The sequence below is a fragment of the Mycteria americana genome, chromosome 1 (genome assembly GCF_035582795.1).
Source record: "Mycteria americana isolate JAX WOST 10 ecotype Jacksonville Zoo and Gardens chromosome 1, USCA_MyAme_1.0, whole genome shotgun sequence".
Taxonomy (NCBI): domain Eukaryota; kingdom Metazoa; phylum Chordata; class Aves; order Ciconiiformes; family Ciconiidae; genus Mycteria; species Mycteria americana.
Genome location: NC_134365.1, coordinates 4,943,628 through 4,956,984, shown reverse-complemented (window position 1 = coordinate 4,956,984; position 13,357 = coordinate 4,943,628). Strand labels below are relative to the sequence as shown.

General features: G+C 42.5%; 1 protein-coding gene across 1 annotated transcript in view; it reads left to right on the top strand.

The window, feature by feature from the left end:
• Nucleotides 1-13,357, top strand: part of SFMBT2 (Scm like with four mbt domains 2) — a 101,130-nt gene that overhangs the window by 27,459 nt on the left and 60,314 nt on the right. The window contains exon 4 of the mRNA XM_075491515.1: nucleotides 10,501-10,589. Within this exon, the coding sequence (XP_075347630.1) occupies nucleotides 10,501-10,589 (89 nt within the window). The remainder of the gene's footprint in view (nucleotides 1-10,500; nucleotides 10,590-13,357) is intronic.

The window sequence follows — 13,357 nt, the reverse complement described above, 5'->3', positions numbered from 1 at the left end:
TGCCTAGGTAACTGGGAATAAAATTGGCCCTTTTTATCATGTTGGATGCTATGGCAAAATCAGAATAATCAGCCTTCATTCATGCCTGCAGATACAAGAGAACTGATAACTGACCCAAGTAAAAATGTTTGTCTCTGGAGGATCTTTTGCATTCCTGAGTAAGTCGCCAGGCAGCTGGTCTTCCCAGTTCATGGTGGTGGTGTGGGGGTGTTTCTGTTGTTTGGTATCTAGTCTGGATGGCAAGGTTTTAGAATTGTGTTCCAGGTGAAATTAATGTAAAAAAACCTTTAAAAAATAAATAAATAAATAGGGTTACACATGGTAAATGCTCTGAAAAGTTGAATGCTTCATCCTTGAATACCACCCTATTGAGACTGGGTGGCTGCAGGTGACTTGTAGTTATGTTGAGGGATGAGGTGAACGAATTGGTTTCACCCTTGCAAGGCCGAGGGTGGGAAGAGGTGAGTTTCCCTTGCCTCTTTACATCTCCCACGTGCGTCTTGCTCTCCCTCCTCTCCAGTTCCCATACTCCCAGGGGAGAGCAGTGCTGTGTCTCGGTGCTCCCTGGCTGCGCGGTGCCACTCGCGCTTGCATGAAGTCTTCTTACAGCGAAGGGGCGTGACAAGTGCAAATAGAGCTGATAAATTTGCTGCTGTTCTTTATCTACATAATCTGATTGCAACTGATAGATAATGCCACCAAGATAGAGCAGAGCTGCTTCCCATTATCAACACACCTCTCCTTTTTATCCCTTTTTTTTAAATTTTAAATAATCCAGTGCAAGTAGAGTATTGACTTTAACTGAAGGGAAGTAATTAATCACAGTACTTATGAGTAGATCATTTACTGCAGCCTGCATGCAGGATGGGTACCTGAGGCCGTTGCACTCAGTCAATCAAGGCAGACTGATATGGGTTAATGGTACACGGGTCACCGTGCTGTTGGGATTTATTAGGCAAATTTCTCCTGATCTTGGGCAGTTTAACTTGTAAGCAGAAAGCCATAGCAGTGTGCTCTCAAGAAGAGCATGTTTGTTTCCATAATGTTGTGCTTGGGCTGAAGACAGCTGAACCTACTGCATGGAAGTGCCTCAGCCGTTGCTGGTGGTGACCCTCCTGCCAGTTATTTCTTGCTTGGCAAAGTGTCTTGCTAGGCTTCTTGAGCTGCAGTGAGTTAATGGAGAGGATTGCTGCAGGACCTTGCATCATTCAAAAAAATAACTTCATTGTAACAGCATCCACTCAACCTGGCTGCACACACACGCACGCTTTTCTCCCGCAGCATCCCACATCCATGTCCTTTCCTTCTTCCACTCATAGTTCCCACAGCTGAGTTGGAGATGTGGCACAGGCCAGAGCAAGCTTCAAGAAATGAAAAGCAACTCCCAAACCACCTGCTGCTTTTTTATTGTTAAAAAGATAACAGTTAATTAAGGACTAGAGAAAGCCGAAGGGAATAGTGTGCATGTCTGTGAAGGACTCAAAGGATGTTAGGAAGTAAAGGCTCCCGTGGACAGTGAGACAGTTTTTTGCACGTGAACTTGCTTGTTTTGACCAAGAGAGTATAAGTGGATCATTCCTGGACACCTTGAATGGCAGCAGGAAGGATAACAGTCGCATTATACTGAAATTAAGTATAGAAATTAAGTATAGAAATTATAGAATTTATAAAATTATAAAATTATAAATTATAAAATTATAGATTATAAAATTAGAAATTATAAAATTATAGCATTTCTATTGAAGTATAGAAATTAAGTATAGAGATATAAATACGGAAATTAAGTATAGAAATTAATTGCATAGAAAAAACTATAAGGGAATTCTTCAGGTGCAAACCTAAAACATGTGCTCATGCCTTTCCTAATTTTCACCTCTCTTTTCCAATCAAGGGGTGCTCTTGCATGCAGAATTGGGTATGCAAGGATTAAAGTCTGTGCATTGGCCCTTTCTTGGGTCATGACCATAAAAAGTGCAGCATGGGTAGTCTTCTCTGAGGAATGGGATCAGGGTGTTTTAGGTAGCCTGAAAAACCAGAGCACACCAAGTATTTTGAAGACAATTAAAAAATCATGCAGAATATTCTTACTATATGAAGTGGATCATGTGGGCTAAACAATTAACATTAATTTGAAGTTTACACATTTTCAGTTTTATTTATTAAAAAATGTTAAATAATTAACAGTTATAAGAGCTAGTAGATAAATTGATACCTTAAAGCAGTATCTTCTAATGGTGTACAAGAGCTACTCGCTCTCCTATAGATATCGCACTTCCTTGTAAATTCTGTTTATTAGCCTGTTGTAAATTCATATGAATGGGACCACAGTGTACTGCTGACTCCAGGAATGTATTTTGAACATACATATTGTTTGATGGACAGTTGCTTATAACTTGTGGTTTCCATGAAAATCCCCTATATATATTATTTTCTTTGAAGGCTTTCCATATTTAGGACAGGTGTATAGAAGGTGATGCCTGAGCTCTGAAGTTGATATCTCTTGATATTTATGGCTGCATCATTAGGAAATCAGATCAACAGCTTTTGATGCACATTTTTTTTTCTTTTTTTGACTGCATTTTCATTATTTTGTGATCTGATTCAAACCGCAGAACTCTGCTAGTGTGAGAACAGAGAACTGTTTGAAGTTTTAAGTAAGGAAGTTGTTTGAAGATGTCTCCAACCCCATTTGGCTTTTTCCAGGGAGCCCACGAAAGAATCCAAAACAAACAGTCATTTTTATAGAAAATGCCATTAAATCACTTTTTAAATTTATTTTTATTTATTTTATCTTGGAAATGCGTAATGAAGGATCTGGCTTTGTAGGGTATGCATAACAGAAGATGTTCCCTGCCCCGAAGGACTTGGGGAGGGTTCAAAAGCAGTGTAGACACAGCCTGGGCCCTTTGCTTAGGGGCACAGGAGCAGGGACAGCACTCACAGCCCCATCCTATTTTCACATCCAGTCTGGTTCACAAGGGTGTATACAGTTCAGCAAGCCAAATGAAAATGTTTGGATTCAACCATTTTCTGTCAAAATGCTGTTTTATCAAAATGGAAATATTTTGTGAGAACATGCCAGTCTTGACAAATTGTTTTGATGGGTGAAGTCTAAACAAATTGTTTTAGTGTTCTATGTTATTTTGATATAGACACATCTCATTTTGAATCTATCGTTTAGACCTTTATAACATAGTTATAACATTTATATGTTAAGACTTTTATAACATATAAATATTGCATCAAATGTGTGACCACTTTAAAAATAAAATATCAATATTATAAAGTTTCTGTATATTTGCAGTAATGCTATTTACCTTTCCAAAAAGTGCATATCTTAAATATATATATAATATCTGTATATAAACTTTTGAACATCCTGAATTACTTGTTTAGAAGATTTATTTTTTTATGAGATCCTGGTATTTTAGTCTATTTCATAATGGAGTGACAAGAGTTGCTAGGTCCTATCCAGCTATAATTCCTCTTTGTTAACCGTTTTTGTTCATTCCAGTCCTAGGAAGGGGTTAAATTTTTAATAATAAGAATTGCCACAGTGAGAGTGTTGTCACTTAGCAGGCTTATCCCAAAGATTTTAATCCATTTTATAAAGCTGTTTAAGATGCTGTTCTTCACATAGGAGAAAATTGAAACTCTGTTGTTTAGAGGTTGATGGGGTCCAGGGGGGATTCTCTAGTAGAGGTGTCGACAGGTTGCTAGTGATCCTGGGTTATTAAAAAAAAAAACAACATGGAAAACATTTTTTCTAATGATTTTTTTTTTTTTAAGTAGGGACAAAAATGAACATAATTTGATGTTGTTACTTGTCTTGGGCCCGGTACTGGTGGCAGTAGCTCAGGTCCTCTCAGACAGGCTAGTGTTAGGTTATCCTCATGCCTGCAAGCTTGTACTCCTTGTGCTCCCATGCTAGGTAGATAGATGGGCATAGGTATTCCATCATGCATTATGTGTTATTTTGTATTACAGTGCTTTATGTATTATTTTGAAGTAATGGCACACTACTTGCTCGATGGTGCCTGGTGGCTGGAAGCATGGTCTTGGCCCACTCAACCTTTGTTTGTGCTTCTTATGCCTTCTTTTGTGGCTGGGAAGGGCAAGGGTATCCACGGGGTGCGTAAAGGTGTTTCTGAGGAGCAGCTTATTTAGGTGCTGTAAATCCGTAAGGTATTTGGGCTGCTATTAGTTTCTTTTACTGAATGCGGCAGTTCAAATTCCTGAGTCTTGCTCTTGTCAGTGGAGAGAGTGGTTTGTGGAAAAAAAAAAAGACATAAAAAGGCAAAAAAAAAAGTGCATGTTCTCTCCATTATCTTCTCGGTCTTTCAGATTTCAAGGTTTTTCCTGTGCTTTGCAGTGTACTGTTCTTGCAAAAACAAAAAAAAAGAAAATGAGGATTTTCATATAAACCCATGACCCTGGGAGAAGTGGCTTTAAGAAAAACAGCAACTACTAGGAGACTAGCTAAAATCCCAAGAGTTGGTAATGTGATAATAGTATCTCATATTCGTTGAATGGAGCGCCTATGACTCAGTGCTTTCGTGGGAATGTAAATGTTCTTTTAATCTCTTATTTCTCTGGAGAGGCAGATAAATCTGAACCCATTATACGCTGTGGCTGAGGCAGGGCACAGAGATTTACCGGATCACAGGGGCACCTGGTTGTGCACCGAGAATGAAGCCGCTGTCCTGGCTCTCCAGCGTGTGGTTAGCGGGATTACGGGGGATGCGGTGATGCAGGGCTTGCAGCCCTCTGGCCTTTTCCAGCCGTTGTTTGCCTGGCTTTCGTGGTCAGCACGCACAATGCAAAGGGAAAGGGCTGGTTTTGAGCAGCTAATGGTGAAAATCAGGGAAAACCGGGTGCACAGTGAGCGGTGCTAATGGTACTTTGCACATCAACTGGGGGTTGCAGCAGCCCCTGGTCCTCAGCTGCTGCCGCGGTGCCCAGGTTTGGAGTCAGGTCCAGCCACAACCCAGAGTCGTTTGCTTGGGAAAAGGAGATGAATGAGCAAAAGTAAGAAAATGGCAGGGAGTTGAAAGGGGAGAGAGGAATGGGAGTCAGGTTGGGGGCAGGGTGAATTGAGTAGAGAAAGAAGTCAGAAGAATTGTTATTATTTGATGGATATTGGGTGCAGTCCATTTTTTTATGGAGTTCAGCCCTGGGGAAGGGGAGCTCAGTTTTATAACCTGTACCATCACTTCTGCAGAAATAAATAGAGCCTTAATGTGGAAGGGTCCTTTTTATTTCTAATTTAAGGATCTGCTGTAATATCGGCCAAAGTAGAAGCTGCTCTCTGAAATGAATATTTTTCATTGAAGGAGGCAGGAGGGCTTTGTATTTTCCTCTGGGAGACATGGAAGTAGCGTGCTGCAAAGACTGCAGTGGAGCAGGGATACTTGGTTTTTACTTTTGCAGGTGTGGATAATTTCACCGAGGTCTATTAGGAGGAAGCAAAGCCTTGGCTCAGCCTCAGCCAGCCCAGCGCTGAGTCTGGGAGTTGGTGCACCACAACAACTGCTCCTCAGGAACTAGGGGAGAAATGTAGGATCTTTCTCAGGTCTTTTTGTGGTGATCTAGATACAGATGGATTTTCCTCTCTGTGCATTTAGTCCTGCATGAATGCAAGCTGGAGCAGAGCTATTGGCTCTGCTATGGATACACCTTGGCCCAGCAACGTGCAGATCTGGCCTCTGTTTTGGGCTGCTTTGCTCTAAGGCAGGTGGTTCTGTGGCATTTTTATGGCAGGAGGATGCTTTAAAGCCTCTGGCCTTGGAGCTGCAGAGGTGTGAAAACAACCACGCACGCTGGTTCCAAGATGAACTGAACCCAGTCCAAAGGAAACAGGCACATCTGTGTACACAAGCTGCAGCTCCAAACAGGGCTGTGGTGTTGCCTGCTAAACCTGGAAAGAAAAGTAGTTACAAGAGCACTGGCATTTTGAGAGCATCTCTTTGTGTGATGCGTGCCTTGTGTTTGGGCTGTACTGTCTAATACGGTGCGAGCTCTGACCGATGCTTTTTCCATGGTGAGAGCGTTGCTAATGCTTGTCTCCTCTCTGGATTATCTAGTGTTTAATCGTTCAGTTCAGCTCACACTGTGGCCCTTGCATTGGTGGGATCACTAAACTGAGTCTTTTGTTTCTGCTACCATGTCTCTGCTTCTCTTGAATCGTTTCCTCTCACTATGATAAATTTGATGGCGGTTGGCCCCCAGGCTCTCAGACCATTGCACAATCTCATATTGGTCACTCCTCTGCACAGTGACCCTGTGCAGGGCCACGGGACTGGCACTAAGATGGGTCCGTTGCTCATAGTGATAGTGGGACTCTTGGCCAAGCTGTGTCCTCATAGAGTATCAAAGCCTCATGCTCTAGAGGACTGGTCAGTGTGATTATGTTACTGTTGTCTTGGTCAAGCAAGCCATCACTGCTTAGGATATAATTTCCAAAAGAGCCTAAATGTAACTAGGATATCTCAAATGCTTTCTTGTCATTGGGCCTATTGGGAGCCCCATTGTGGTGTGGGTGACAGTCCCTTTCCAAGGTGCCATCTTCACAGATGAGCTGTGCCTGGTGAGGGAAGGGTGGGTGTGCAAAGGGACAGGTAGCTTTCAGTACTTACCTCTGCTTGGAAAGGATTTTATGCATTGGTAAAAGTCTTCCTCCCAGTTTTGTCAGCTCCCTGGACTGCAAAGAATGAGGGATATTTCCTCCTACACCATCCAGGCAGAAGTACCAGGGACTTTCTTACTATGAAGATTTCTTACCACCTTTTGAGTCTATGCAGCTCAGTAGGAGCTAGGGTGGCATGAATTAAGGTGACATTAATGGTGTGCTTGCAAATTGCTGCTTGTTCCTGTCACACTTTGTGGCTGCAGGGGACTCGTCAGGGTATTTCCATTTGAAGGTTTGAAGCACACATTTTGTTCTCTGTGGCTTTTGGCGTTTATAGGGGGACCTGCCTCCCTGCATGAAACGGTTCTCTTTGAAAGGATTTCATGAGGAGGTTTCTTTTGCTTTATTTCTTGTGTGTTTCCCCTGCCTCCCGTGGCACCACAGATGTTAGCTGAGATCCCAGAGGTGCATTCAGCTTGACAGGTTCTGGGTGGGGGAAGTTCACAGAGGTCTTCTGGGAAGATGGATCCATTGAAAGGTTGAGAAAACATGGATATGTGAGCCCCACGGACCACTCCTGACTCACTGAAGTTAAGGAAGGAAAAACTGTTTTGGAAGTAGCAATACTAGTGGAGCTTTGGTCCCTGTGGAACAGGATCCTTTGTCCTGTCCACCTTCCCATCCCACCGGTTGGCCAGCCAGCTGCAGATGGGCTCTAGAAGCAGAGTTCTTCCAGCCTGTCTGCAGTAGGAGAGATTCAGTTGCATCTTTTCCTGTAGCTAACAAGTGAAAATGTGAATTAGCGATTGAAAATCAGTGCTCCAATCCACAGGTGCTGAGTCTGATACACCAGAGAAGCACCAGCATTTCTTGAGGTGGATGCTCAGGTTGGGCACCCATGCATTACACTGCCAGCTATTCTCATTTACCTAGCGGATTTTCCTTTGTTTGAATATTCGTGTTTAACATTTTGCTCGGTCTTCGAAGGCTTTTGCAGATATCGTGATGATTCATATTCACTTCATTACTACTAAAAATTAATATTTGCATTGTAATGACTTGAACTGTAGTACTGAGCAGGCTGATTGCACTCTGTAGGCACAGAAGAAAGTACAAATCCCTGTTCCTAAAACTTGCACTGCAATCTGTTCTCTCTCAGAGGTTTTCAGAGTCCCTTTATCTACACCGCGAAAGAAGAGTAAAAGAAAGCAAAACACCAGATACTAGATTTGTTTGGGGAGGATGGCTCTGAAACCACTGAGAAACTGGGAGTAGCTTGTTTTTTCAGCTGAGTCTGTTTAGTCTGAAAACAAAGGTCACCTTGGAACTTTTGGACTTCGGAAGCCTGTAATCCAGATTTGAATGTGGAGAGGGGCCCCATCTTATTTAGGTGTCAAAAAGTTGTGAGGTGCAAGTCTTTTAAAAACAAGAGATTTTTTTTGAGAGACATTAGAAGGGGGACGGACTGACAGACAGCAAGATCTGTGAATTGGGCACCGTTAAGACATCTCAAATTGGGCATCTGGAAATGGAGGCCCCTGAAATCTGTTGTCAACTTTGAAAATCCTATTCCTGCCCCCCGCTGCCTCCTGCCAGCTTTGAAAGTTCGAACCGTGTTCTTTTTATCACATTTGTCATTCCTTAGTAATGAAGCTCTGGCATTCAAAATTTGGCTGACAACTTTGTGGGTATGAGCCAAAATGAAGTTCAACTTGCACCTTTCTCTGATGCACCCAGTGCTGTTCGCAGCGAGAGGCAGAAGTCTGAACTAGAGGGACTCCAGTCTCATTCATTATGGCAATTACTATCTTCTCGCTGATGCCAAAATTAAGCTTGTTTTCTTTATCCTAATGTAGGTGGACAGGAACTGATGAGGTGTAGGCAACAGGAATGTTGACAGGGAAAGTGCTATGTATAAACTGGTTCTTCTCAGGTTATTCCTTCATCTTAGATAACGTAAAGGTCATAAATCTCCTGGAAATAATGTAAAATCAGTGCTGCAAAAGACTTAGAGCAGTTCCAGGCTAGCTTAGATTTTCTTTTATAGAGGCTCAAGTCCAGCACTTTAAAGTTTGCTAATTTTAAATACATTTAAATGCATTTTCAAAGTAATTTAGATCTATAAACTGAATGTATAATTCAAGTGACATTGGGAGAACTGGCTTTTGGGGAAGGAGCGCAACTCAGAAATGAGGTCTGGTGTATGGTCTGCTGGGCATGGCCCTTCTGTCTTTGTCTTTGGCCAACTGTATGGATTGCCTAAGGTATTTAGGGTATAAACTGAGTATGGGCCAGAGTCCAAGTGTGCCAAGCACCCATGGAAGAAGCAAGCCCAACCATGGCATGTTTTGTGACAATGTCATATAGCTGTCCTTGGGCAAACCCAGCGCTCCCTCTTTGCATTTCTTTAATTTCAGTGTTTGGCAGCAGATGGCTTGAGGATGCATTTTTGAGAAGGCTCAGGTTTGGTCTCCTTGTCTGGAGGTAATGGTGGCAATATTTGTACTCACATTGCTGTTCGCATTTGTAGTCTGAAGTCCTCCTGCTTTAAGCACTGAGATCGTACCTTCTCAGAGGTCCTACAGCTCAGGTTCTGCATTGTCAAGGCATTGCAGTAGCTGACACCCGTATCTGGGAAGGGCTGAGAAGTCACAGTCACTGAGCTTTTAAAACATTTAGAAATCCCACCCTGATTTGTGTGAAAGCGCAAAGTGCTTCAGACTGGGTTGCTCTTGGTTGAGTAATGTGGCATTTCCCTAAAGTGTGGAGCAAAGGACTTTGCTTCTATTGAGCAAAACATGAGGGCTGCTATCAGTTAATTATTTTGGACCTATGCTGGTTAATTACAGCCCTTCCTGGCCTCCCCTGTGGGGTAATGGTCTTTAAACCATGTATCCAGTTGTTTCTTCAGAGGAAATGTTTTAATTTTCAAATGCTTGTGATTTTTCCCTTCTATAGATATTGCTGTGTTAGCAACATAATTATATTACTGTTGATCGTCTAACATATAAGTAAGATATTTTGGGAGAGAAAAATGTTTCTGATGTAATTTAATTCCCATTTACAGGCAGGTGGAATTAAAGTCTGTTTTCTGGGTGTCTGATTGCAAATGCACAATGCGCTTGAAGAGGCATCTGAATCTCTGAAGCTGAGATTTGCTGAATTGCCTTTTGGTGTCCAACTTTTACTGATTTCAACAAGAATTGAACCAGAATTTGAATCCCAGAGGCAACATTTATACATTTCAGTTCAAAACTTATGAAACTATGTGGATACGGATCCCTAAAGTAACACAGGCTTACAGTGTTCAGCTCAGAAATTATTCAAACATTTTTTTGAAATTAAATAGAGGATCCTGATAAACTCAATAAGTCTTTCTTCTTGCAAGTGTATTGGCTCGGCAGCTGACATACGATGTTCTCAGGGTTGATTTTCTGCTTTGTGGGGGAAAGCACCTGGAGTTTTTGTTGTCCTGTCAAGGAACTGAAAGTTTGCACAGATTTTTTTTTCTCTGAGATCATTAGTGAACACACAAAGAAACTTTATAAATCATATCTGAGCCTACGTGGTAAGCAGGAAACAAGCGGTTACACAAGTTTTGAATGGGAGAGATGGAGATGATAAGCCACGCTGTTGTAAATCACTGTCGATGGCTATAGTGGAGCAACACCTTCCCTTATTTTGGGATGTAGCCGTGTGTGTGCGTTGGCCAAGGAACTGGACAACAACCACGCTTTCTCCTGGTCGAGATTGCAATTGTATCCAAAACTTTAGAACTGGTAAACCCCGAGGAGGTGTTTCTAAAATACACGTGGCAAGTCCATCGTCGTCTGCTGTGCTAAGCATTTCTTTTCTTTCCTCCCCCTCCCCAGCAATCAAAGAGAAATACATGGACTGGACAGAGTTTCTCATACATGATTTGACCGGCGCCCGGACTGCACCTGCAAATTTATTGGAAGGCGTATGTATTAGATTGCAGTTTCTATCCGATACAGCGTCGCGGTGTGCATGCTGCAGCAGTGTTTGCGCTCCCGATGTGTAGGGCTGTGTGCTTGCAGCGTCTGTGTGCTGGCAGCGGGGTCTGATCCAGCGCCGGCCGAAAGTCGATGGCAACGTTGCCTTGACTCTGCTGGCTCTGCTTCTGACCCAGCGATGGGTAGTTTGGTTTGCCTTTAGGCTGGAGGGTGGTGCTTAGAAAGTTGGGTATTCAAAAAATGCTGGGTGGTGAAGGAGAGCATTGAGGGAGTCCGTAGGAGGGAGGACACAGCCCGTTAGTGCCCCATTAGATCCACCAAACTGATAACCTGAGCTTTCAGGTCAGGAGACATGTTGGAGACGGGGTTTAGCAGGTGATGGGGAGCACTGTCAGATTTATGTATATATGGAAATAACTCCCCCAAGGACATTCCCTCCACCTAAACACAGCAGTCAGATTTAGCAGGGATGTTGGGTGAGGTGGCCTCAGTCATCGGTAGTCAGGAGAGAAGGAGAGTCTGTTTTTTTAGATGCACCCATAAGGCCAAGAGCCTAGTCTGTGCAGCATATTCACAGGGTAACTTGCACCTGGGGCAGCCTCAGCTTGCCTTGAGATCTTGGACAAAAATCCCACAGATTCACCTTGAAACTGTGTGGGAGCAGGGCACCTTCCGCACCGGGACCTGCCCTGCTTTGCCGTGGATGCTGTGTGGGCGTTTGGAGAGGAGATGGCCCGTCCTGCAGGAGATAATTCTCTCTGCCCCTCTATATTTAGGCTGGGAGTAAAGGCACACAGGCGGTTTACCTTTGTGTAAGCGCTCATGTTGGCTTTTTGGAAGCAAGTGTGCATCCAGGCACCATTTTTGATGAGTTTGTCCCTGGTCACTCCCACCTCCCACATCTACATTGTTTTTCCACATGCCTGTGCAGTACGAGCTGCCTGGCAGGGAGAGTTAATATCATATCATCAGGGATTTCCCCCCACCCCCAACCTGTCAGCCGAACAGCCCTTGCACGCCCAAAATAATGCACATCCTCAGGTCTGCTGCATCCCTGCTCCTGGACCACTTCCAGGTGGCATATAGAAAAAGCCGGTGGTGTCCAACACCCACCTCTGGTGTATGCCAATGCCATCGTGAACCGCTCCATTCCCTTTCTGCAGGCAGAGAAAAGAGGCAGCCCCAGGCAGAAATGCAGAGAGAGAAAACAGTGCATTGGCTTGAAACAGTTTCTGACCCCTTATTGGTGTTTTATGCAATATATGTGCTTAGTGTTGTCTGTGTCGTGCAATGTATGTAACCCCCTGTCGACAGATTTGCTGTTCGTGAGCGCTGCAGATCGTTGTTACACTGTTAAATCAATATGTAGTGCTAGTTGGTTTTTTTTTTTTTTTTTTTTACATGCTAGCTATGCATATAAAGAGTTCTTGTGTTATGGTAAATGTTAATATTTCATGCAAGCCAATTATTAATCTTAACCATTCAGTTCTCAGGGGTAAGTGACAACCCATTGGCTTAAAATTTAGCACACAAATCAGAGAAGCAATATTCGCTTTTATACAGCCAGGGATTTATTATAATAAGTTAAATCATTACACCATCGTTTCATATTAGAGAATGTTTTGTTGCAATGAAGCAGTTGTTTGAGAGGAAAAAAAAACATTAAAGTAGATTTCTATTATATTATTCAATTCCGACACTGCATTTTGCCATGAAATAATATTTGAAGAGATTATACAGGTGTTTGTAGCTTATACGATAGAGGAGTGGCTTATCATGGCAAATACATTGTTCTGAGAAATATCTGTTAATCATAGAGCTGGTTAAAACTGTACATGTGATAAGGTTATAGTTAATTTTAATTACATTTTTACCAAATTCTCATTCTGTTGCCTGCATTTTTGGCTTGAGAGATGTAGTCAAAATCGGTTGCATTTCAAAATTTTGAATATTTTCAAAATCCAATATGAAAGAGAACTTTTTTGAAAAATAAGGCTTTTTCCTCTCTTTTTCTAGCCACGCCTAGAAAGAACCATCCTGGACTTACTCTGATTTACAGAATTAATATTTTAAAAAATACTGTGAAAGGTTTATATTGTTTAATTAAGTAGAAGTGGGACAAACACACAGGAAAAAAAAAGTCCTTGTTTTTAATATATTTTGCCTGTACTTAGCATCTCCTTTGGGGATCAGTGCTCCCAACTCTTGGGGTGTTTTTTAGTGCTGCTCTTAAAGCCCTGGAATTGACAAACTGCATAAGAATTGGAACTTGCATTTAAAAAAAAAAGAAGAAATCAAACCATTACATTAGTGGAGAAAAGCTTGACAACACAGAGATGCTCACAATCACAAAACAAAAACACTGAGCCCCTAAGGTATCGTTCTGCAAAGCATCTCATGGTTTTTTAATGCCTGTGGTTGGCAGCTTTGCAGGTGCAAAGTTAGGCACATGTGTAAATGGTTGCAAAACTGGGATCACAGAAAATACCGTATGTAAGCAAATAACCTCATTTACTGGGGTTTCCTGGGTGTGGTGGCTCGATCCAGCAAAGCCTGTGTGCCTTGGGCTTTGATCCCAAGGCCAGTTAAGCTGATGGGAACCTGCCATTGGCTTTGGGCTTTGGAGTAACCACCATAGACACTTGCATTCATGGCGGTGGGGAATAATTTGCTCTACATGCCAGTAGGAGAGACATAAAGGTTTTGGTGGGAAAGATCAGTGCACAGAGAGCAATTTTAGGGTCATACTCAAAGT